The sequence below is a fragment of the Argentina silus genome (assembly GCF_951799395.1).
Source record: "Argentina silus genome assembly, chromosome: 11".
Lineage (NCBI taxonomy): Eukaryota > Metazoa > Chordata > Actinopteri > Argentiniformes > Argentinidae > Argentina > Argentina silus.
Window position 1 is genome coordinate 13,141,351 of NC_139665.1, and position 27,500 is coordinate 13,168,850.

The 27,500-nt window shown below is 42.8% G+C and overlaps 1 protein-coding gene across 2 annotated transcripts in view; it reads left to right on the forward strand.

Annotated features, from left to right (window-relative positions):
• Positions 1 to 21,487, forward strand: part of LOC310812435 (muscleblind-like protein 1) — a 46,178-nt gene extending 24,691 nt beyond the window's left edge. Inside the window, exons 3-10 of one of the 2 annotated variants that reach the window (XM_083680989.1) lie at positions 1,958 to 2,146; positions 8,029 to 8,268; positions 9,889 to 9,942; positions 10,873 to 11,023; positions 11,873 to 11,908; positions 15,063 to 15,154; positions 15,471 to 15,549; positions 15,837 to 21,487. In XM_083680989.1, the coding sequence (XP_083537115.1) occupies positions 1,958 to 2,146; positions 8,029 to 8,268; positions 9,889 to 9,942; positions 10,873 to 11,023; positions 11,873 to 11,908; positions 15,063 to 15,154; positions 15,471 to 15,527 (819 nt within the window). In that variant the 3' untranslated portion in view covers positions 15,528 to 15,549; positions 15,837 to 21,487. The remainder of the gene's footprint in view (positions 1 to 1,957; positions 2,147 to 8,028; positions 8,269 to 9,888; positions 9,943 to 10,872; positions 11,024 to 11,872; positions 11,909 to 15,062; positions 15,155 to 15,470; positions 15,550 to 15,836) is intronic. The other variant, XM_083680988.1, reaches the window with a different exon arrangement.
• Positions 21,488 to 27,500: the final 6,013 nt, after the last annotated feature.

A 27,500-nucleotide genomic window follows, 5' to 3' on the forward strand; every position in this document is an offset into this window, starting at 1 on the left:
GCTCCTCGACCCTAACTGTTGGCAACAACCAACAAATCAACGCTACAATATAATATGGTAATACTAAAGTGAAAAAAAGTGATCCTATGGGTGGTTTTGGTTCATGTCCTCTCTGTTGGCTACAGATACGGCCAAGAGGAAATGACGGGTGTTAGCCATAGTAACAATTGAAGCATAGTGATGATGTCATAGTAAAAAATAAAATAATAGAGATGAATGTGATGTTCAGAGAGACATTACTCCCCCCAGGGCTGAGTAGGGTATAGGGTATGCCCCCGCAGATCAAAGGGAGAGGGAGAGTAATGATGATTGTGTGTGTGTGTGTGTGTGTGTGTGTGTGTGTGTGTGTGTGTGTGTGTGTGTGTGTGTGTGTGTGTGTGTGAAGAGAGAGAGAGATACAGCCAAGAGGAGATGAGTGGTAGGAGTTAGCCACAGTAAGTGATCCAACTCCCTAAACTGTTGACAAAATTGTTATGACAACTTAAGACTAGATTTGCTAAGCTAAGATTTGACCTGAGTCATTGAATCTTGGTGATGCCAACTACCAACAAACTTAGTAGTTCCGATCAACAAAACTGCATTTTAAAAACATTTAAGAAAAAAAAAACATTGCTTTTCAACTGTTGTGTCTGTACCCGGCTTGAGACTCAGAGAGGCTTATCTGGCTGAGGTCAGGAGCACACAGGGAGAAGTTACGAGTCTCCATGTCAGCTCACTGGCTACACAGCCTCACACTCAGGAAACACAGCTTTCTGGATGAACTGTAGCCTGTAACTCTAATACTGTACCAGCCTGCCCCCCCCCTCTCTCTCTCTCTCTCCACACACACACACACACACACACACACACACACACACACACACACACACACACACACACACGTGTACGCACGCACACACACACACACACACACACACACACACACACACACACACACACACACACACACACACACACACACGTTCATACTCCATCATCATTACTCTCCCTCTCCCTTTGATCTATGGGGGCATACCCTATGATCACATCTCAGCCCTGGGGGTAGGAATGTGTGAGACCTCACACATGGAGATGAGACTCCCACTGTGTGTGAAGGCGTATGGAACACGATCATGCATCAAAAGACTCGCAGACTCTCTTTCGCTCTTTCTCCCTCTATCTCAATGTCTCTCTCTCTCTCTCTCTCTCTCTCTCTCTCTTTCTAACCCTGTCTCAATGTCTCTCTCTCTCTCTCTTTCTCCCTCTATCTCAATGTCTCTCTCTCTCTCTCTCTCTCTCTCTATCTGTCTTTCTGCCTCTATCTCAATGTCTCTCTCTCTCTCTCTCTCTCTCTCTTTCTCTCCCTATCTCAATGTGTGTCTCATGGCAAACAGGATCAAGAATCAAAAGACATACGAACCCTCTTTCTTTTCTCTCCCACACTCATTTGTGAGCTTTAGTTACAACGAAAACCACAGATGACGCGTGCGTGTGCCAGCGCCATACGAGCGCTGCAAAATTCTTCCATTCAGTCATTTCAGCCACACCGCATGCATGCGTCTGTGAGCGTCCACGAGCGCATGTTCCTCCCTGCGTCTCAAATAAATCCCTAACCCTAACCCTAAATAACCCTAACCCTCACCCTAACCCTAACCCTATTTCAGATGCTACGTGATAAGTCCCGCCTCTCTCATCTGTTCATTGGTTTGGGGAGAAACTCTGTTAGAATCCTCCAGTTGTGCATCCATAGGCTACTTCTCTCCTGCGTCTGGTGTGTGTGTGTGTGAGTGTGTGTGTGCGTGCGTGTGCGTGTGCGTGTGCGTGTGCGTGTGTGTGTGGGCACCTAAACGTTCGGCATTCGCACACGTTTTTCACATTGGCGGCTGGTGTGGTTTTCATGTTTGACTCTTAGCCTAACTTGCATCCTCCACTGCCCCCCCCCCCCCGTCCCCCGTCCCCCCCCCCGTCTCCCCAACAGCCCATGTTCTCCATCGCTCCCAGCCTCACCAATGCCAATGCTGCGTTCAACCCCTACCTGGGCCCCGTGTCGCCGGGCCTGATGTCTGCTGAGATCATGCCCAGCGCTCCGGTGCTGGTCACCAGCAACCCCAACATCCCGGTGCCCGCCGCCGCCGCTCAGAAACTCATGAGGACAGACAGACTGGAGGTGAGGACAGACCCACACACACACACACACACACACACACACACACACACACACACACACACACACACACACACACACACACATGTGCGCACACTTACACACACACACACACACACACACACATATGCTGCAGTGGACGCACACACACACACACACACACACACACACACACACACACACACAAACTAAAATGGAGTTTCCTTCCCAGGCTGTGCCTGCTTCAATATTAAAGGCCTGTGTTGGAAACTGTTGCTGATCCAGTTGCTGTTTGTAGAGTTTAATTATGTATCTAACACACAGCTTCAGTTACAGTAACTACACACCATTACCATAATACACTTGTTACTGGCATCCATACGGTGTCTATCACAATTTGTATCATGCACACACACACACACACACACACACACACACACACACACACACACACACACACACACCCAAGACCTGTGTCAGTGTCAACATTAATTGTCTGAAAGCTGTTCTAGTTGACAGCGTTTAAAGTTATTATCACAGTGTATCATTTCCAAAAATCTATAATTCCCCAATCAAAGTAATCACTCATTTGAAACCGGATGCACACTGCTGATTCCTCAGTACTCAGAACTGCATGCTCATAATCATTCATTGAACAGTAAGTCGATCTCATGTATAATGCAGACACGCTTGGGAGACACTATTAGCGAGTGGGGGGGTGGGGGGAGGGGGCGGGGGGTTGGGCGTTGGTAATGTGTCATTTGGAACGGGGTCTTTGATGAATGTACTAGAACAGAGGACATGGGAGGGAAGAAGTTTCTGGAAGAAGCTCTGTTGACGAGTGGACGGCGGACACCATCCTGGACGAGGGAGTGGCGGGTCAATGAAGGCTGGAGGAGAGGACAGGAAATCGATGAGGAGAAATCCCGTTATGGTCATCAGGGGGAGGGGGGGGGAGGGAGGGAGGGGGGGAGGGAGGGAGGGAGGTGATTGGATTTCACTGACCAGCTGTGACTTGCTGGAAATGCTGCGGGTTAGGGAGGCAGGTTGGGGACATTTAGGAGGGCAGAGAAGTGCTGTCTGGCCTGTCCTAAATTGCCTATTACATTACAACATGTGACTCTTTACACCCCTATTACTTTATGACCTGTGCTCTCAGCTGAAAAGCCAACCTGTTCTTTAAAGGTGTAGCGTGTCGTTTTTCGCGCCTGTTCTTTAAAGGTGTAGTGTGTCGTTTTTCGCGCCTGTTTTTTAAAGGTGTAGCGTGTCGTTTTTGTGCCTGTTTTTTAAAGGTGTAGCGTGTCGTTTTTGCGCCTGTTCTTTAAAGGTGTAGCGTGTCGTTTCGCACCTGTTCTTTAAAGGTGTAGCGTGTCGTTTTCGCGCATTGGTGCCTGTCCTTGAAAACATACAACACGCTGCATTTTGTGGTCCTCTGTGGCTCAGTTGGTAGAGCATGGCGTTAACAACGCTAAGGTTCTGGGTTTGATTCCTGCTGGGACCATATATACTGAAAAATGTATGCACTCACTGCAATGTAAGTTGCTTTGGATAAAAGCGTCAGCTAAATGGCATATCTATTATGTTATTTTCTAATGTAGGAAAATGTGTGTGCAGCCAGAGCTCGACACCGACACCAGATTTTGGAAAGTGCTTCGTCTAGACCAAGAACAGCGCTCTCCACTGAACGTTCCTCATCACGCATTACCTCGTTCTTTCATCCCTACCGATCCGTTGTGGACATTTAGCGCTGTTTTGAAAGCTCAAATCTACATACAGGACCTTTAACTGAACCAGAACATTACCCTTCTACAGTCTTCCTCTGTTCCTTAACTGCCAAAGAATTCCAGAACACTCACCACCTAGAGTGCCAAGTGTTCTATGTGGCGTTTACCTAGCAACAACATTTTGATTGGCTACAAAATGAAGCATCATAATTCATGCATTTTTGGTGAATAAAGTCACCCTTGGCACTCTAGAATGTTGACAATTCGGGCGCATATAACTCCTTTAGGCAGCACTAAAGGGGTTAAAAGCACTATTCTGCTTAGTGGCGTAGCACACCACATAATCGCAAGGTTGCTGGTTCGGTTCCGACCCTCGACATATCTTGCCATCCCTCCTCTCTCTCCCATCCTTCCTGTCAATCTCTACTGTTTCTATCCCAATAAAGCAGAAATGTCCTAAAAACATATCTAAAAAAAAAAAAAAAAGCACTCTTCTGGCGGTTCTTTGTGGTTTGTTTCTGTCGTTCTGGGTTTGTGTCGGATCTCAGTCTCACCCAGCGTGTGAAGAACCTGGTTTGCTAATAAAATACCCTGCAGCAAAGTGTCACGCCGGGGGGCTGTAGGAGGTGATGCAGCATTTGAGGGCACATGAAGTTTTGTTTTCTCTCTCTCTCTCTCTCTCTCCATCCCTTCTCTATCCCTCCTCCTCCTCCATCTTTTTTTCTCTCTCTTGGGACTTAAGCAATGCAGCCACATGAAGTCATCTCTTGCTGAGCTGCGGGGACAGTAACCATGAGGATAGAAATATGACTACCAGCTTCTTTTCTTTTGTTTGGCCAACCAAGCAATTTACCTGGAATAGATTTCTCTCAGAGACGAGCCATCACAACAGGCCCACCTGCGCACTTTGGGCAAAGAGGGCAGACAAAGAGAAAGATAGCTCTGTCTGCCTTTTACCCTTTTCTTCCTCTCCTCCTCTCCTCCTCTATCTCTTTCCATCGTTGTCTTTTTCCCCTGCATCAGTGTCTTATTTTTACCTCATCACTCACTCCTCCCTGTCTCTCCAGAGGTTCTTTCTCCTCTTTCTCCTCCCCTTCATCCCCTTCTCTGCCATCCCTCTTTATTCATCTACCGTTCTCATGTTCTTTCTTTCTCTTGCTTCCTCCCTCCCTCTCCCTCTCTCCTAACGTCTGCCTGACAACAAGGCAGACTCTTTTTAAAAAAATAAATAAGAACAGCAGTCTGGTGTGGATTGCGTGTGTGCATGTGTGTCTGCCTGTCTGTCTGTGTTTGTAAGTGTGTGTGTGTGTGTGTGTGTGTGTGTGTGTGTGTGTGTGTGTGTGTGTGTGTGTGTGTGTGTGTGCTGTGTGTGTGTGTATGTGTGTTTGCATGTATGTTATGTCTGTCTGTCTGTCTGTCTGTCTGTCTGTCTGTCTGTGTTTGTGTGTGTGTGTGTGTGTGGTGTGTGTGTGTGTATGTGTGTTTGCATGTATGTTATGTCTGTCTGTCTGTCTGTCTGTCTGTCTGTCTGTCTGTCTGTCTGTCTGTCTGTCTGTCTGTCTGTCTGTGTTTGTGTGTGTGTGTGTGTGTGTGTGTGTGTGTGTGTGTGTGTGTGTGTGTGTGTGTGTGTGTGTGTGTGTGTGTGTGTGTGTGTGTGTGTGTGTGTGTGTCTGTCTGTCTGTCTGTCTGTCTGTCTGTCTGTCTGTATTGTGTGTGTGTGTGTGTGTGTGTGTGTGTGTGTGTGTGTGTGTGTGTGTGTGTGTGTGTCTGTGTGTAAGTATGTGTGTGTCTGTGTGTCTGTCTGTATTTGTGTGTCTGTCTGTCTGTCTGTCTGTCTGTCTGTCTGTCTGTCTGTCTGGCTGCACACTACTGACAATCTAGCCTAGCCCCTTCACTCACACAGATCAGTGATGCGGATGACAAGATGACATCGCCAGTGTAGACAGGAGGCGGAGGCGGCTTAGATCTTTATACCATTGGCCTTGTGTCTGGTCGTGTGTCTGGGAGTCAAATGTCTGTTGCCTTCAAACAAAGGCAAAGAAGCACACAGCCAGGTAGGCAGGTAAACAGGCAGGCAGCTACCAGAGAACATACAGCAGGGTAATACGCCGTTTGGAGGGATTGGGGAGTGACATCAACTATAGGAAAATTAAGATATTAACAATATTTAACAGTCTGTTAACATGTTGGATATTTGTCATCTATTGGTTGAATAGAGATAGATAGATATATAGAGACAGACAGACAGACAGACAGATATACATTTTTATTTTTTTATTCTTATTTTTACAGTTTAAAAGTACAGACCCCAGAGGACAACACAGAACACATTGAAGAACACAAACAAGACAATTTAGATACATTGGTCAAGGCTAAATATGATTAACAGCTGAAACTGTTCCCATGAACTCAGACATCAAGTTATGTTTCTTCTCCCTATAGGCCAGTCCACAATTCAATATCAATATCAGTCCACAGAGGCTGGCACAAACACATGTCACTGTGTTCAATTTGAAGTCAGTCAGTCAGATATTAAGTCAGACTGTCGTCTAAGTCCCATTGAAGCAGTTCACATCAATCAGGACACGCAGTGTTAGACATCATCTCTGTCTCTGTCTGTTGGATGCGTCATCTCCAGCATCTGCTGTGAATCCCAGTCCCCACCTCCCACCATTCCCCGACCCCCCCCTCCCACACACACACACACACACACACACACACACACACACACACACACACACACACACACACACACACACACACACACACACACACACACACACAAACACACACACATAATTCAGTAGAGGAAGCTGTTGTAGACTACTGGGATGCACCTCACTTTTTCACCTCGACACACACACACTAACCACCTGCCTGTGCAGATACTGCCCCCTGCTGGATCACTAAGGAACATACACTACCGTTGTACTCTCCCAAGGCCATCCATATGAAAATTGACGTAAATATTTAAGCTTGATTGATGAAGTGAGGGAAGGTGAACGTTATGTGATTGATGACTGTGTTTATGCTCCCGATTATTCACCTGACCACTAATTAACAGTCACGGCTGTATTTTCTCTGTCGTTAATGGTAGCCTGAGGTATAGAAAGCTCTGTGCCTGTGGGAGTGGTAACAACAGATGTTACACATATTACTCAATTATTGATATACTGTAAGATATAATACAAATAATAATAACTGTATTTAATAACTGTTTTTATTTGGCACAAGTTACAAAGCACTTTACATAAAATGAGAGACAACTGGTTCATCATCATTGCTCTGGAACAAACTGTTACCCCATCCCACATTTGATAGCAGCAAGATACTCATGTAGGGTTGCTAGGCTACCATTAACACGAGATCTGATAGGTAACAACTTTTTACAGGTCCAGTATGTGAAGTTCAAGCTTTCTAAAAGCTTCCTACTGGTTGTAATGCCTATGTTCCATCGGCAGCGATCAGGGAATGAGATCCCTTGAAAGAAATGTTTCATTTACGAATGATGTTTTGGTCCGGAAAACCTGAAAACTCATTTTGCATAAAAATATGTTGTTACTGCCAGGGGTGTTCTAGGGGAGGAGTCTCTGGTGGCTGCCTCTTTTAAACGTGTGCGCATGTCAAACACTGCAAGTCCATTTCGGGGGGTTATAATAGTATCATTAGGGAGGATGTTGTTCTTGGAAACTCAAACTGAATTTCCCTGTGGTGGCCAGAGGTGGCAGATTTCCAACAAACTTACGCCCTGCTCCTTTAATATATGCAACAACATAAACATCGGGCGCTCAGCTGAATAGAAATATTGATTTTATGCTTTTCTTTTTGCACCTCTCGTGTGTGTGTGTGTGTGTGTGTGTGTGTGTGTGTATTTATGTGTGTGTGTGTCTGTCTGTCTGTCTGTCTGTCTGTCTGTCTGTCTGTCTGTCTGTGTGTGTGTGTGTGTGTGTGTCTGTCTGTCTGTCTGTCTGTCTGTGTGTCTGTGGTGTGTGTGTGTCTGTGTGTCTGTGTGTGTCTGTCTCTGTGTGTGTATGTGTGTGTATGTATTTATGTGTGTGTGTGTGTGTCTGTCTCTGGGTGTGTATGTGTGTGTATGTATTTATGTGTGTGTGTGTGTGTGTGTGTGTCTGTGTGTGTGTGTCTGTGTGTGTGTGCATGTGTGTCTATGCGCCCATCCCCCAGGTGTGTCGGGAGTACCAGAGGGGCAACTGCACGCGAGGGGAGAACGACTGCCGCTTTGCCCACCCGTCCGACAGCACCATGATCGACACCAACGACAACACCGTCACCGTGTGCATGGACTACATCAAGGGCCGCTGCTCCAGGGAGAAGTGTAAATACTTCCACCCTCCGGCCCATCTGCAGGCCAAGATCAAGGCTGCCCAGCACCAAGCCAACCAGGCCGCCGCCGCCGCAGCGATGGTAGGTGTACCTCCGTAAATACGGCCCCGTACTCAACCAGGACAACCCTAACCCCTCAGCCCCTCCCCTGCCCCGTCATGGCCGCAGGCCCCATCCTCAGGACTAGGTCGTCTTTGCCTCTGACCAGGGATGTGAGGTCAGATATGTTCATATCCACCCCTAATGGTTGAGATTAGGATTTGAGTTAAACATGTCGTTTGCTCGATATATACAATGTAACATGATTTTCTTTGTACCTTAGATCTAGTCGATTCCAGTTTTGGCATAGTTGATTTGATTTAATTTGTGTATCCCTTACTGAGATACTTGGCGGCCATGTTTTGAAGTGAACCCTATGATGATGGCTACAAATTATATAATTATGACATATACCCTCATCAAACCGCCAGTACATTAACATAACATCGACATATACACCCACCCTCACCTTTGTCAACATCACTATGACACATATTCACTGTGGAATTTCAAAAATATTGATCTGGAAACCGGAGGTATAGAATGCTTCCATTCATAGCCTTCAAATTGCCACTTCTAGATGAGTTGTTCTCCCGTAGTGATGCTATCAAAACAACATATATAAAGTAAGAGAACTAAATATCCATATTGAATGGACCAAAGCCAAAGCACATGGGAAATCATGCTAATTAGCATTTTGAGTAAACAATCTCTTCAAGGGAATCTGATCTTAAATCTGTGGTTAGGGGCAACTTCTACCTCAAGTCTCCCCTCAACCTTGCAGCACACATCCCAAGCTCTGCTGCTCCTGTCAACCCCCCCCCCACCCCCACCCCCCCACCCCACCCCCTCTCCTGTCAACCCCCCCGCCCCCTCGTCCCTCCTTAGAAACCCTGACCACAAGCCAAGCTGAGAACTGATGTTAAAGGTAATGTGTGATTTTATTAGCAAACTCCTGCTGTAGGCACCACTGTACATGCTAGCGGTGTGATACAGCTCCCCTTCCCTTTTACTTGTTTATACTGTTACTATGCTGTATAACATGTGTTATAACCTATGTTATAACTGTATGCCTTCTAATGCTTAACAGAAAACAGTCCCAGAGGTTACAGTATGTAGACTCTTGATACTGGGAGAGTTGTTTCTAATGACAAAGCAGTATTTACACAGGAACGCCTCTCTCTCACTTTAGACTAATTACAACTTACTGGTTCAATGAAGCATTCGTAAAGCGTGTATAAGGCCTTCATAAGCACACACATACTAAAAATAGGTTGTCAAAGCAGGCCTATGTAGCATTGACTGTATGTAGGCCTTATACACGCTTTATGAAGGCCTTAAAGCTGTAATTTGTTTAAAGTGTAATCAAATTCTCTTTGTCTCAGTACAGTAAACGATGTAAATGCCCATTTTCCTGTCAGTAACAACCCTTCAGTCATTAATGTGCACGCCCTAGCCTTGTTATTTGTTGTATATTGCATTCCGATGATTTGTTTTTTATTTGTTTTTTGTTTTGTTTTGTTCCTTGTTTTGTTCTTTTTTTCTCACCAACCCAAACTGCACTGCTGCTCCCATGATGCACCTCTGCTTGCTGGTTTATGTTAATGCGCTTGAACCCCCATTGGCCCATTGCCATCATGTGCTCGCTGCCTGCTAATTAAGACTCAGTCGGCTGTCAAATCACTGAAGCGACCCCTCGACGCAACCTTTGACCTGGTACTATGAACTTTCACCTTTAAGCTTGGCATGTAGCTCTGTTATTCTAGATACTGTAGTCGTTCAACTAAAAACCTTGTAAATACTTCTTAGTTATTTAATGTTTACTAAGATCTTACTGATGGGGTGATACATTGATTGTGGCATACGGTACCTACTATAAAAAATTAACCTGACATATCCGTTTGAATCTATTTTTCGCGTGTTGAAATTAAATGTGATTGGCTAAAAGCTAAGCTAACTATATCCTTCCACTGTCAGTGTGTCACCTCTGGCCTACTCTAACTTCACTACAGAAGGTTTTGACTTGTTCATGTATTTAATCAAGTAACAACTTTTGTTGTGCTTTAAATTGTTACAACTTTACAACGTAACAATTTGGTAGCATGAGTAGTGTCTACATAGAAATGTTCCAGTGTAGGTTGTATTGCATGAATTTATGACTTCCAGTTCTGCATGTCTGATTCTGGGAGAGGTACTTCTGTTTGTAATGACAGAATTAACGTGGCCTGTACTGTCTGTCATGGAGCTAGCAGTGCATCATTTCTGTTGACGGCTCTATTTTATTATCAAAAGAGCTCCCAAGATCGCACATTTCGTGTGATAATAGTGTTTGCTTGTTTTGCATTATTCATAATATTTCATATAATTATTCATATATAATTTACAGAGCTAGTCATATTATTTCTGTTGATATTGTCTGTGTGTTGATGACAGCTAGGCGAACACCACTAGCTTGCTTCAGAAGGAGTAGCATAGACCACTGCTTGCCTGCTAATGTTTTTTTTTTTTTTAGAAGGTGACACCTATGTCCTCTAATGACATTCTCTTCTCTCCCTGTCCTTTATTTTACCACCACCATTCCTTTATTTTCCTCACTCCCATCCCTTTGTTTTTGTGTTTTCCCCCACCGTCTGGTCCCTCCTTCAGGGACTCCCCCCCATTTTGCCTCCGTTACCAAAGAGACCCGCACTTGAAAAAGCCAATGGTGCCACACACATGTTCAACGCTGGCATGTTCCAGTACCAACAGGCCCTGGCCAACATGCAGTTCCAGCAGCAGGCTGCCTTCATACCGTCAGGTAAGGTTTGACCTCTCACCTTTGACCCCTCACCTCACTGGGACCTGGGGATGGACTCCGATGTCATCTGACCTCCACTGACAGTCAGACATGTACGTTAAATGAACTTGATTCTGATTTTGGTTGTTATTTTAAAGTAGGTCTAACGGTGAAACACAAAGGAATACACACACACTCTCACACACACACACACACACACACACACACACACACACACACACACACACACACACACACACAGGCATCTTGACAACCTAAAATTAGCCTGACATTGATTCTGCCCGGTGATACTGATACTTCTGCACACCTCACCGTATTGGACTGTTAAGTCACAGTCATTTACACTGACGAAATTGTCACCAATAGAGACCATGTGGCAAAAACTGTTACATTACCAGAAGGAGAATTAGACCATTTGCTCTGCAGCATTCTAGATCAGTGAAAGGTATCATCTGGGACCAAGAAGGTTGTGCTGTACCCAGTGTTAGAAAGACACCAACACAAACACACCATCCATACGCCTCACATCTAATGTCTTTGTGTACAGTATGTGTTTTTGTTCACATCACTTTATATGCAATACATTATTTGTTCAACAGATGATGATTTTAAGCAGTTACACAATAATTGATGTTGATTAAATGTTACAATTAGTTGTTTACACACACAGTACTTTGGTGATGTATTTGTTGTAGTTGTTTTTTAAATGTACTGTATCCTCTGTGTGCTCATAACAACACTCTCTCCCTCTGTGGTTTGACCTCTAATGACACTTGTGTTGGGTTGGGTTGATTTCTTCTCCCCATCTCCCTTTCCGATCCACTTCCTGTGGCAATGCATGATGGGCAGGCTCAATATTTTGCATGACACCTGCAACAAGTGTTGGTAGGTGCCAACTCTCTTTCCTGATTATCTTTGATCCTTTTCGGTCACTCGCACTCCATCTCAATTCATCAGAATCAGAATTGTTTTATTTGGCCAAGTATATTTGCACATACAGATAATTGACTTGGTGAGGTTGGTGCATAGGACATAAAAAACAACAATATATAAGCAAAATATAGGGCATGTACACTATAAATTAGAATAAATGTAAATAAATATAAATTACACTGTAGGAGCTTTGTGTGTGTGTGTGTGTGTGTGTGTGTGTGTGTGTGTGTGTGTGTGTGTGTGTGTGTGTGTCTGTGTCTGTGTCTGTGTCTGTGTGTGTGTGTGTGTGTGTGTGTGTGTGTGTGTGTGTGTGTGAGAGACAGGGTGGGGTGGGGGGTGGGAGTGGAAGTCCTAGAGTCAGAGAGAGGCAGGGGGCTTCATCACGTATGGCTTACTCTCCGTGTCTTCAACAGTCTTTCCTTGATTGCTTATGTCCTCTTGTCGAAACCCATTGGAGGAGAAGGTCTGAGGGGAGGAACTTCAGACCTTCTCCTCCAATGAGTTTTGAGAAGGACGTGACGATAAGAGGATGCAAGGAAAGACATGGCCTAGTACAAGAGATGGAAGCAACATGGCAGGAAACTACCAGGGATTTTGCTGTGCATTGGCCAGTTGTGTTTGAAGGAAGGGAGATTGGAGAAGGAAGCCACTTTAGACTATTGATATGTAGCACAAGTGTTGTAGCACACTGCTAAAGAATGTCAATTACAACAGATCTTTTACAATTTTGATGATTGCCATTTTTTAAATAAATGCAATCCATCCTCTCTCGTTTTTGCCCTGAGAGTGAGTGTGGATTAGGATGGACTGTGAGTTGCAGATAGGGTTAGTTTATAGTATTGTTAATGTGAGTATGGTAACACTTTAGAACAATGTTCAGTAACAACTCATTTGTAAACTGTAAACAATTTACTCATCATTTTACAATGCATTAATATATTAATAACAATGTCTCATCATCTTCTTTTTTGACTGAGGCATCCGTTAAACAATTAATAAAGTTTGCACAGCTTTATTACTGAACAATATTCTAAAGCACTACTGTGATGATTTTTTCATGATTGTGTGTGTTTGCCAATATGCTGGTAAAGTGGAACATCACTGGAGACACCCAAACAAACTTTCAGAGCAGCAAAAATGACATCAAAATGGTCATATTTGTCTGCTAATGCGCTCCCACTGTAATATAATTGAATATTCTTCATATTTCGTGTTCCCCATCATGATTAGCAACTGGTCACGTTAGCCACATTACTTGTACTAGCACATGTCTCCAGATATTTCTGTCGTCACGGTATTATTCGATTGTGATGCGATCACTTTACCAGTGTATAGTCAGTTATGTATCTGAAATGTATTTTGAAGCACACTTTTAGATTTGTAATATTGTTTCATGTAGCCTTCTACTGTACTGTCACACGTTCCCTTGTGTATTTGTCAGCTGGCCAAAGGCAAAGTGTAGCCCTACTAAGTAGAGATTTAAATTTCAGCCGAACCCGATTGGGACCCAATGGGACCCGATGGGCTCGGGCCGGGCCAGGCCTGATTTTTGGACAATTGATTTGGGCCGGGCTCTGGTTTGCCGTTTTTTTAGAGAATCTTCCATGGCTGTGTGTGATAACTCGCAACAGCTCTCTCTCTCGCTCTCCCTTTGCTATAGTCAATGATAAATGAGCAGCAGCACCTGTTCAATTAAATGTTTTCGTTGTTCTTATTTGCATTTAGCATTTGCATATATTATTTGCATTTGCATATATATACACTCACCGCGCACTTTATTATGAACACCTGTACACCTTCTCACGGTAGAGGTGGTGTAATGGTGTGGGGAATGTTTTTTTGGCACACTTTAGGCCTGTTAATACCAATCAATCATCGCTTGAATGCCACAGCCTATTTGAGTATTGTTGCTGACCATGTGCATCCCTTCATGGCCACAATTTACCCATCTTCTCATGGCTACTTCCAGCATGATAATGCACCATGTCGCAAAGCAAAAGTCGTCTCAAACTGGTTTCATAAACATGACAATGAGTTCAGTGTTCTTCAGTGGCCTTCCCAGTCACCAGTTCTGAATCCAATAGAACACCTTTGGGATGTGGTAGAATGGGAGATTCACAGATCGAAAGTGCAGGAATTGCATGATGCAATCATGTCATCATGGACCAGAATCTCAAAGGAATGTTTCCAACATCTTGTGAAATCAATGCCATGAAGAATTGAGGCTGTTTTGAAAGCAAAGGGAGGCCTTACCCAGTATTAGTATAGTGTTCCTAATAAAGTGTTGGGTGAGTGTATATCTAAGAGAAACACATAAACATTCCCAATCCGCTAAAGTGCCTCTGCTCTGTCATGCTCTCTTCGCCGACAGCTGACAAAGAGTAAGCCTATCATATCAATTGAAAGCATAACAAACTCTGCTGCGTGAAGCCTCAATAGCGTTCCACAAGAGAAGGCCTGTTCTTCTTCTACAGTTCTAGCACACCGTTGCATACTATTAGGCAATTAGCCAATCAACTATGAGTCTATGCTTTCTCACACACAACTTCAGTGACAAAAGAGGAGGGTCAACACATTGCACACAAACCCCTATGACGTAATACCCCTATGACATTGTACCCCTATGACATAATACTCCTATGATGTAGTACCCCTATGACATAGTAACCCTATGACATATTACCCCTATGACATAGTACCCCTAGTATATGGAACGTTGCCCCTCTCGCTATGCAATACGACTGCATGTCATGTTGCTAATGTCCATCCCTCATATGTGCCCATATGGCCTGTTGCCGTGGCAACCACTCTAACCTGCTCAACACCCTAACCCTCGTCTCAAACCCCAGTGACCTTTATGTGTAACACTTCATTGGAGGTTCTGCTTATGATTATTATCAGTGTAGACATGTACAGGACCTAAATGTAGTTGTGATTACAGTTTATCATGAAAAATGGTTTGTAGACCTACATGTATTTTGTGATGTGACCGCATTATTCATAAGCAGGCCTTCAAATAAAGTGTTACCCTATAACCTTAATAATACAAATACACACATCTGCCTGCCCTAGTTAAATTGCCTGTGTGATTTTTCCCTCCCTGAAGTACCCATGATGCACGGTGCTTCGCCAGCCACTGTGTCCGCAGCCGCCACATCTGCAACAAATAATCCCTTTGCAACTGCAACCGCCAATCAGGTTTGCTCTTCTTCTGCTTTCTCTCTGTTTTCCCTTCATGTCTAAGATCTCCATATGTTAGATCTAACTGTGCATTTGCAAGTTGCCCCTATTCTGTGTTAAAGGCCTTTAAACCTGCAGGATAAGAGCATGGTTGTATGGGGATTAATTAACTATCAAAGGTTATCAATTATGTATTGGACATCATAGATAACAGAAAACTACTGTATCTATGTGGGCTGCTGAGGCTGGGGAAGTGGGTGGCATTTTTGAAACCCTCCCAAAAAATGTAACTCTCTCTCTCTCTCTCTCTCTATCTATCTCTCTATCTCCACAGATTCCAATCATATCTGCAGACCATCTGACTAGTCACAAGTATGTGACCCAGATGTAGAAGTTTCAACCATAACAGTACAGTATGTTCCAGTTCACTTTTCTATTTCATTGATGCATTCTGACTCTCTCTCTCTATTTTGGTTTTCTAAGTTAATGGCTGTGCTTGTTCAGTTTCCAAATTATTTGTATAATGGATGTGTTATTTGTATAATGGATCCGTTTTAAGTTAATTAATAAACTGCACATTACCTATCTCAGGTTGATCCATGTGGTCAATATACTGATAACTTTAAAGATCACTATACATACAACTTTACAGATGCTCAAGGAGGGTTTTTTCTTTAGTTTTGATAACTTTCTCCCTCAGATCAAACTGGAGTGTGCTGGTGTTCCTTCCGTCCATGACAAAAGTTCACCCTTCATGCCTGTAACATCAAGAACAAAAGGAGACCAGAGCCCGTAGACTGGAATGGCATCAACCTGCATGCTAACATAGGAAGCCCAGTTTGTTTGTAGTTGTGAAGATGTGTACTCTATGCACACCACAACAACAACAACAACAACAACAACACATATGGGCCTCCTTCTGAAAAGAACTACGTCATTTAGATTACAGTTTGCCTTTCGCTTTGTGGAGGCGACATATTTACACACCGGACACACTTTGAATGTCAACAAGAGGAGATAGACTTGAGTGGCTTAGTCTCACCTACTAGTTTGGTACATCAGTTGGCCGAGAACTACTTGTATGTTTTCTTTGTGTTGTTTTGTTTTGTTTAACTGATATTTCATACATGGTTTACACACAAAGGTGCACCTTGTATTAAATCAAAAAAATAAGAACACAAAAATAAACCAATTGCCATATTAGACTGAATTATTTGTGCATGCACACTTTTTTGTTAGTAAATGATTCTGTTCCACCCGGCAACCCGATTATAAGGAATGGGTTATGGGCTTGGTGACAAGATGACTGCTGAATGTTTATGGGGTATTTTACACAACTATGTACCTTTAAAGCACAAATGAGCTTTAATAGATATGTTGCAGGCTCCACGTAAAGTGCCATATACTCTATGTGCATCCAAAAACCATGAGTGTTATTATTGCACTGTTACGGTGTCCACATGAGGGATGCCCTCTGTCTGTCATGTTGTTTTCCCGGGATGTTTTATAATGTTCTTGTCTTTGCCATTAACAGATTAACCATTCATGCTCTTCCCCACCCAGGTTAAGAGTTATCTGCCTTATGTTGTTTGCTTTGCCTCTGTGTTCTGCTGGTTTGAGTATTTGTGTTGGTTTTGCCTTGAATGTGGACGCCGTTTCATTATTTAGATGGAAGGTGATTGGGTTTGAACTGACCAGGCTTGGTTCTGTCCAGACCCACATCTCCCTATGTCTATGGGTATGAAGTCTATTGACTCTAAAGGCTTGCTTATGCCACAGTTCAGATGTTACACCAAAGTCTCTCTTAAGATGGAGACGGGGTGGAGACTCTAAAATGGGTATGAACAATGAAACACTGCTGAGAGACGTATGATGAACCAAAATGTAGAGAGGAGTGAGGTTTCAAACAGTTACAGGGTGGCTTATGGATTAATTCTTGATATAGTTGTGATTCATAATTAATTTGGTGTTTTTTGTAGATTAAGTGCAGTGCATATGGTCTGAAAGATATTGAAGATAACTTGTGGAAATTCATGAAGCAGAATTAAATGTCTATGAGAGGATTCTGATAGAGTCAGCCAAAGTGTGTTTCTCCTTTTACTCCTGACGTTGTTTCGAAATTATATTGTGGGTGGACTGGTGAAGCTCAGTTTAGCGAATGTGTGGGCCGCTGAAGTGTGGCCAAAATCACAGAAGATTATGGTTATGGAAGCATGGGGAGTGTTTTCTAGGACTCTCCATGCTTCCTTGTGTATTGTGGGTGTTGTTCAAGCATATTGATTTGTGGGATGGTATGGGAGAAGTGGCAACAATTTTACTGATTGTATAACTCATCCAAAGCCTTAGAATTCACCATGGGGTCAGCACAACTGAAGATCCTATTGGCTAATCCACACCATTTTATTGCAACCCACGAAATGTTTTTTTGTCTTCCCTATTTTTTTGTTGTTGTTCAGTTATTGAAGAAGAGGAATGTTTATTTTCTCTTTGCTTAATTGATTAATTTGATATTAAGTTAATGGATCTTGTCTTATTAGATTTAACTTTTGTAGAATGCAGAATATAAGGTAATGTGTGTGTAAGTGTTCCTCATGCCATGCTCAGTTTTTAGAAATTCCATGTAATGTTGATTTTAGTGTGTAGTATTATGGTTGTAAACTGAATATTTTTTATTTTTCGTGAATTGTAAGATTTTTTTTTTTTTATTATTTCTCTTGTCTGTTTGAGCTCTTTGAACAAAGATATTTTATATGGGAATCTTACAATGAGGAAATACTAGAAGAGAGAGGCTACGTTGCCAATGTGGCAACCCTTGCCAGTTATGGAGTACTATTTTAATGATCATCTGGTTTGTAACTAGTCACTCTTATAAGAAAAAAGTGATCATAAAAATCTAGTTCTTAGATGTTTAGAGAAAATACGTTCTTTTCTACTGTATCCATTTCAAATAGTGACTATTGTTTCAATATTTGTAATCTCCCTGGATGTCAGGCCATATTGGAAAACAAGCTGCATATTTGATCACTCTTTGGGGCGTTTTGGTGAGATCAGGTGAAAATGTCGGGTCGAGTATAAAGTATGAACACTGATCTCATACTTAGCCAACCACAAACGAACGAGGGGGAAACCTGTAGGCGACGAAGGTTGACTTTTTTGCACTCCTGTACATAGTCAAAAAAGACAGAATCATGTATAATATTGAGATCTTATTTTGAATAAAAAATGTCTATAACTACAAGGAATTTTGCTAGCATAATAAAAAAAAAATGTACGACAGGCTGAACAAAGCTGCTTGCATTGAAGGGCACAGAGTTTTCACTCTATCTCTTTCGGAAAAAGTCAAAGTGTTGCTCTTCTTTTTTGTCAGCAGCTTGTAGTTTGCCAGGTAACCTTCAGGTGGAGGTGTGCACTGCCCTCCAGAGAATGGGCCTGGCTGGGTTTGTCCAGCCCCCTTACCTGCCTTAACACAGGTGTGTGTCATGGCCACGCCCTTCCAGGCCCAACCAATCAAAACAAGTCCTGTTTCTTTACCTTAGTCAGAGAGGAATGCATGTTAAAGGAAATAACATACCTTTAGAATTACTTCACAACTGAGTAATATTGAATAAGTAAACATGTAGTATACAAAGTATACAGTATAATATCAATGTAATGGACTAAAACAAAAAAAAAGATACAAAAACACAACAGTGGTTTATTAAAAAGATTCCTACGAATATATACCGGTACTCGCTGAGGTTTTACCACCTCAAGAGTAATAACACACATACAACACAAACACCATAGCTACTGTATAAGTACGTTCTTTCTGTTTGTAAGCTGTGCTTCTGGTAGATGAAATTGACAAAACATGGATATATTTCGCTTGATCTTCCGTCACGATGATATTGTCACCTTTCATCGACTACAAGCACGCACGCCTGAGTTTATGAAATAATGTAATCTGAAATGTATGCTTTCTCAGCTTGTAGTGCTTAAACGATGTACTTTGTCTTCTGATGCGATTTGTTTATGCTTATTCTATTGTTCAGGGCCCTCTGAAGGGATTTGTGTCATCTTACCAAGATGTCCATGTCCACTGCAAAGCAGTTGATATAAGCACTGATTGCCACAATCTAAAGCCATAATATGCAGTGTCGAAAAAAAGTATGTGATCTTCTGCACAGTTTTCTCTTCTTTCGCATCGGAGCATGACGTTGAAAATCGCTTAATTTATATATTTTTTCCCCAATCAATTCAGACAACATTCTCCACACTTTCAAAGTGAAAGTGTTTTTTTTTTTTAGAAATGTTTGAAAACCAATAAAAAATAAACAAAAATAGGCATGCGTTGTGTGTAAGTATGTGAACCCCTGAGTCAGGACTTGTTGAAAGCCCCTTCGTGAATATTTACAGCTTTAAGTCTTTTCAGATAAGTCTCTCCCAGCAATCCACACCAAACTAGGCAATATGCATTTTTCTTGGTGAATTTCCCAAGCTCTATCAAGATGGTTGGGGATTGCTGATAGACAGTAATCTTAAAGTCTCCCCACAGAGTTTCAACTTGGTTCTAACTGTAAATGGGTCATTCACTCTCTTTGTGTTAAGCCATTCCAGTGTAGCTTTGGACCTTTCCTACTGAGGGGTACATTTCTACCCCAATGCTAAGGTTTCTCTCTCAGTGGTTAGCAGGTTCACTCCATAGACTTTGGCCTTGTCAGAAAGTTTATGCTGCAACCTATTTAGTAGGCGTTTTCAGTATGCAAGATTAGAACGTTCTGTAATATTGTTTAATAGTATGCGAAATGTACCGACATTGAATATATATAAAATGCCAGGATGTCATACTAGATTTGCTTTTCCATGTCGTATGAATTCACTGCACACTATTCAGGAACTCTTTTCTTTGATCAATTGTAGTCCCCCGAACAACATCATGAATAACATGGTTGAGCTACATGGTGTAGTGTGTTGAAATGTGTTGCTTACTGCTTAATGCATTTTACTAAACTGTAGGCTCTAAATAGTATGTAGTATGGTTAGTATGTAGTAGATACTCTGAGTAAACAGGAGGTAGTATGAGCTTTTAGACATGACCATTATCTCTGCTTTGCTTTATCCATTTTCTTATTGATCCTGAACTCCTCAGTTCCTGCCGATCACGAGTATCACCATGCCATGATGCTGCCATCGGCATGCTTTAAGCCAGGGATGATGCTAACTGGATGATTTACATTTTTACATTTATGGCATTTAGCAGACACCTTTATCCAAGGCGACTTACAACAAATACATTTGTTTTTTAATTGTTTACAGGAGAGAAACTTCTACAGGGGGGTAGTGGGGATGAAGAGGTCTTTAGGAGGGACGGTTAAGATGTAGCCTCTAGAGATGGGTCTTCAATCTACGGTGGAAGATGGTAGTGGTGATGCACTGTGTAAGAGTTGTCTCTGATTTAAAGTGTTGCATTTAGACTAAAAAGTTTAGTTTTTTTGTCTACGGAAAAGCAGTATCACTCAAATGCTGTGACAAGGAACGCAGGAATGGAAAGTCTTTCTTTTTCGGTAATGGTTTTAATCTGGGCTCTGTCTCACAGGCCAGTATTGAGGAGTGATTAGGATTTGTCGACCCATGGTTAGTTAGTTTTCTCACATGTTAATATTTGAGGTCTGTCATTCTTTCAAAGTCACCATTGGTCTGCGATCTAGTACACACTATCCACTTTTTAATGACAGACAGGAACCTTTCAGAGATATTCATGATTATTAAAAAATGTGAAACACTACGAGTCCTTCCAACTATTGTGTAACTTAGTAGGGTAATATCAGTGCTTTGCACCTATTTTGGTTTTCCATTTCCAAGAGTTCACATACATTTTCACATAAAACATTTAGGTTTTTCAATTTTAAACTATTTCTATACATTTTCTATCATTTTTGTTTCAATATGAACGTGTGGAGTAGATTGTGTAGAAACCTTTTTAAATGCATTTACATTTCGGGCTTCAACGTAACATTTGAAAACTGTACAGGGGTTCACATACTTTTTCTCAGTACTGCATTTTCCATCATAAGAAATAACCATGGACTATTCATCATGGAGTGTGAACTGGTTTAAAGAGAGGCATCTTCCAGGGTTTGTCACTGTTTTGGTCTCCCATTGTGAGTTTGGTACAAAGCTATGTATAGTTTAATATCAACAACATGATTGATTCTGTGTAGATGCATTGTGCCAACTTGAAAAAGAAGAAGAAAGAAGGCAACTTGTGCAAATCCTTTCAGCGGGCCTCTAATGCTATACTTTATCCTCGCTGTTATGAATTTGAAAAGAAAAATCAAATAAAAATGTATAAATGAATTAAAATAAAATTGAATTTGCTCTACAAGTGCAATATTGTAGTTCTTTTAGAGATTGAGTTTATATGATTGTCATGACACATGTCACAACTATTGGTTCAAGCTCAAGAACACATCAATTGTCCTCATCGACTTTAAGGGCTCTATTTTCAGCCATCGCAAAATGGATGCAAGTCCAAATGCAGGCATATTGGGGATTTGTGTCGGCGGTAGCAGGTGAAAGTACCAATACATGCCATTTAACTGACTCAAGTACCACTGTGCCGTAGCGCTGTCTCGTCTGCACTCCACGTGGGTGGAGCAGCGGTAAATAGAGGCATGTTCACGCCAACAAGCAGGTCAAGTGCCGTCATGTGTGCTGAATTCTGACACACCCCCTGAGCACCACCGTGTTTGTGCTAGGATTGGGCTTTACACTGTTAAAATATAGCCCTAAGACTTGAATTGATGCACAGAAACTCATCTCAGACTTAAATTTGATTAATGGTTTCAATGAGATTTAGAAGGTGAGATTTAGAAGTTATATGGAATTGTGAGGAGGAGGAGGAGGATGATACAGTGCTGTACTCAGTGGAGTAAGGGTTGCCTAGCGCTGTATCACCAAGGGCGATGGAACAAAACGTGAGTTAAATTTCAAGCATTTTGCTTTCCTGAACTGTTTTAATGAGTTTTATATTAAAATGCTGAAACAAATGTTCTGTAGCCTCAAATGATATACTGCACACCACTTGCTCTCGTTTTACATTAATTATCTTAATTATTATTAATAGAAATAATTTAAATGTAGACACATTTGATAGAAAGTGCACCGCTTGGTCAGTGATGTACTTCACAGCTTTACCACAAGATGGCGACCTCTCACAATTCTCTTCCCCTCGGACGATGAATGGATAGACTTAAAAGAAATGGACCGGTGTAAGGAATGCACAATTACACAGAATGACATACAGTGAATTGCCTGCGAGTCCATCTTGACACCATTTCATGTGTCAAGGTGCACCACATGCCCAATCATCAATCAATTCATCAATACTACTGGGTGTCAGCATGGTGTCAGGTGTTAGTATGATGTCAGGGTCAAGGTTGGTCATGTGGTTTTGTGTACATATTAGTTTCACCATTTAGAAATGACAACAGTTTTTATACATAGTCTCCCTATTTCAGGGCACCGAAAGTAATGGGTCAATTGGCTTGACAGGTGTATTCCATCACATTATTTGTGCAGGCATAAGAGAGCTGTCAATGTCTAGTATTGATTCTAGTATTGATGTCTGTCAACATGAGGACCAAAGAGGTGTCAATGAAAGTCAAGGGAAACAGCCAAAAAAGGATTATTGACCGAATACTAAACATTAGTGCTTAATTTGGACATAATAGGAATTTCTCCCATTACTTTTCTTGCCCTGCAATAAGGGGACTATGTATACAAAGTGCTGTAATTTCTGAATGATGAACTTAAGATATGTTGCATAAGAGTTATGTGAATTACGACTTGCGTTTGGAATTACGACTTGTGTTTTGGGTGGCAGTATTAGGCATTAACTTCAACTAAAATTGGCGGGCCAGGAAAAAGTACTAAACAGACCCCCCTCCATCCCTCTCTCCCTCCCTCTCTCTCTCCCTCCATCCCTCCACCCACCCTCTCTCTCTATCCATCTATACGTCTCTTTCTCCCTCCCTCCTCCATCTCTCTGTCCAGGGGCATTAGCAGCAGGTGGTGGTGTGTGGAGACATAATGAACCAGTGGTGATGTGGTAATGTCAGCTTCTGTGGCCTGCTTCACAGGGTGTGATGTCCAGCCCCCTCTCCCCCCCTCTCCCCCCCTGGCCTCACCACCACTCTCATTACACTCTCACTGGCCACTACGCTGCCACCATGCTGCCACCATGCTGCCAGGTCACAGAATGTGTGTATGTAGCCCTCAGATCAATAGGATCAGTGAGTTGTGGTTATTATAGAGCCAGGACGGGACATATTATAACACCACTAACAATGGCTGGAGTCGGAGGGATCCATCAAATAGTGTCTGTGGACAGATTGTAAATGTCCACAATGTGTTTGTGTGTGTGTGTGTGTGTTTGTTTTATTTGTTTGTGTGTGTGTGTGTGTGTGTGTGTGTATCCTCAGACTTATGGCAGGGACATGGACAGGCCAGTTTTCCAGGTGTAGCATCAGTTGCTATTAAACAGGTCGTGATTAGATAATGACAATACTAAGACAATGCTATGATACTATGACTGTAGTCATCGAGCCAGCCAGACTCCATTTTGGATGTACAGCACCGGCTAGACATCTCTCAAGGTCAGCACTCACTGATAGTTGACTGACTGTGAGTTTATTTTGTGCGCCATCAGATTTATTTTGCTGTGACATTACAAACCATAATGAAAATGGAATAAACCATAATACAATATTGTTTATTGGTGATGTTGATTGTTTTCTTATTGGCACCGTCTGCCTTTCCTGTCCCTTGGCACCGTATCAACAGGGACACACACACACACACACACACACACACACACACACACACACACACACACACACACACACACACACACACACACACACACAGACAGAATAGAGGAACAGCGAAAGAGAACAGCTGTAATGCAGAGAGAGGCACTCAAGCGTGAGTATCCATTATTTCTCACTAATGTCGCAGAATGAATTACCTCCTGAAAGAGGCAACAGGGGAAGGTGAGGAAACAAGGGGGGGGGGGGGGTGTTGAAACTGTGTCTGTGTGTCTGTGTGTGTGTGAGTGTGTGTGTGTGTGTGTGTGTGTGTGTGTGTGTGTGTGTGTGTGTGTGTGTGTATGTATGTGTGTGTGTAAGAGAGAGAACAAGATAGAAGAAGAGAGTTTAAGAGGGACAGAGAGAAGAGGGAAGAGAGAGAGATGGGGGGGGGGAGCTGTTCAATTTTGGAGAGATAAGGAGAAAGTGTTGCTTCCTAAAGACTGACCCTTAATTGGGATAATGCTCTGGCCTCATTAGCAAAGCTATAACGAGGGAGAGAGAGAAGATGGAGTTACAGAGAGAGTGAAAAAGGGGAATAAGAGAGTGGCAGTAAATAGAGAGAAAAAGAGAAGGAAGGAGATTATGACAAAGTGAAAAAGAAGGGCATTAGTTAGAAATGAATAATAGAGAGACTTGGAGATGGGGCGAATGTGGGAAGAAGGAGAAATGAGGAGACATGCTGTAGGTAATGATGTCAAAAGCATAGATGAGGGACGGGGTGAAACTTACACACACACACTCACACGCAAGCAGGCAACACACACACACACTCTCACAAGCAAGCAGGCACATACACACACACTCACACGCAAGCAGGCACACACACACACACACACACACTCACACGCAAGCAGGCACACACACACACACTCACTCACACACAAGCAGGCACACACACACACACACACACACTCACACGCAAGCTTCACACTCACACTCACACGCAAGCACAGGCACACACACACACACACACACCTTTAGAGTTAAAGGGAGAGATGGAGAGATTGAGCAGGTTTCATAAGACATAATGAGTGAAAAGGAAGGGATGGAAAAGGATTACAACACCCTCATCATCATCATCGTCGCCATCTTCATCACTACCGTCATCATCACTACCGTCATCATCCCTGCCATCATCATCATCGACATCTTCGTCATCATCATCATTGCCATCTTCGTCATCATCATCATCACCATCTTCAAACTCTTCATCATCCTCATATTGTTCTGCTGACTCACTCCTCCACTGGCTGGACCTGTCACCCTCTCTGCACCCCAATCACCTGGCCCACCACACACACACACACACACACACACACACACACACACACACACACACTTAGAGGAGAGGTGTGTAGAGGACATATGGTTCCTATCATTGGCCTGTTGGTCAGCTCTTCCCCCATCCCACACACACCCCACACACACACTATCAAGGCCTCCATTGTGGAAGAGTGTCGGGAAAGTACCCTCCACATCATCACGCTACAGAGAAAGGGGGGGTGTCCCATGAGGCCCGTGGGCACCCCCCCCCCCTTACTCCTTGCCAAACCATCCACTAGATTGATAAAATCTAGCTGTTTGACATAAGTGACAATAAGCTGAGACGTGTTTGGCACATGCTATTCCACAGCTCATTTTTTATTCTGCCTAAAAGGGAAAATATCCGCTCACCCTGGCAGTTTGTCACAAAGTTAGAAAAATCCGAAGTGCCACGGAAACATTGGAGAACACTAACTGCAGATTTATTGCCTGTAACGTCTCAAGCAATTTAGTTGGGAACTTCTCACCCTCAGAGTCTGACATGAAAGACTTGAATTGGATGAGTTTGTTGGCAAAGTTTATGTCCAGGTCTGATGGATATGCAGCAGAGAGTGCATTTACCTTTTCCACTATGACATCACTGTTAGACACCTGATCTGACATAAACAGAACTCCAGAGACTGGTCAAACGCTTGTAAGCGTCCAAGATGTTCAAGGCATGCCACTAGCTTATCAATGACCACATAAAATGTTTCTATTTTGATTTGGCATCCGGAATCTCATCTGCTATTGTTTGGCAAGTTTTCTGACCCATTAGCTCAATGAGTTCCTCACATATTGTCGATGACAAATAGGACACTGTGCCTCTTCCTTCTCCGCCAAACTTTTTAATATGTTCAGCTAAGGATGGGTCAAATTGTGATAGCAATTCTAGGATGTCAAGGAAATTACCGTTATGGGTTGAACCAAACCGTTCATCATCATCCCTAAATGCAAGTCCTCTTTCACCCAAGAACTTATCACTGCTACAACTCTTTTCAAAATGTCCCTCCAGTATTTACGTTCCCCATCAAGTTGCTGCATGAGATCTGTATCTATAGCACTGCCCTTTGTCCGCTGGTGCAAGGCAAGCATGCATGATCTGTGTTATGCAGTCTTTTCGTGAAATTTCTAGTCTTTCCACCAAGCGCTCTATCTCGGACTGAAGCTGGGTATTTTTCACTGAGGTTTTGGAAGGGGACTGCCCCTCTTTCAATAAACACTGACTTACAATGTCACTGGAAGTGCTTTGCCAAAATGCAGGGTCAGTGACCTCATAGCACCAGGAATGGCTTGGTTGCTGATTTGATTCTTGTGAACTGCCCAACTGCTCTGAGGTGGAAATGGTGGTTCTTATATACTAGCTGTTGAGAGTTCGCCTTCAAAGGATGGCTCTGGGGGAGTGACAACATTACTGGAAACTGAACTAGTGCTAGTTCCTACCGCACAGCTGACAATAGTGCTGCTGTCATCATTATTACTGTCAGAGGGTTTTTGAAAGAAGTTGGCAATAAGTGGAACACTTTGAAGTGGAACACTTGCCTCTTTTTATTTTTTGGCTTTCTTTTTGGAAGCACCACTATTCCAACATTTGTGGTCCATATTTCAGAACTATGTGGCTGTGGCTTTTCCTACCAAGAAATGTCTTATATCCCTGCCTGACACAGAGAGAATTATCTTGCTTGGTACACACTGAGGGGCCCAGGGGCCATAGTGGTCAACTCACACTGTAAGTGGGAGATGGAGCAGTGGGCTCATTTACTCTTTTATTTGTTGGCCCATATCTGTCTTTACCATCGGCCCATATCTGTCTTTACCATCGGCCCATATCTGTCTTTACCATCGGCCCATATCTGTCTTTACAATCGGCCCATATCTGTCTTTACAATCAACACATATCTGTCTTTACAATCAACACATATCTGTCTTTACAATCGGCTCATCTGTCTTTACCATCGGCCCCGCGGCCCACAGATCGACTGGCCTACTGGGAATCCTCCCCGTGCTCCAGATGGCGAGTCAGTCTCCCTGATTTAAGGACACAAGAATCAATCTATTGACCACCTGGGATTCTGTTCTCACCAAGACGCGTGGAAGGCCACACTTCTTTGACGGACACACAGGAACCCACTTGAAATCGACCACCAATGGAAGGGTGGTCTAATTTCAAGTTGTTTTAATTCAAGAATAAAGAGTAAATAAAGAGTATTTAA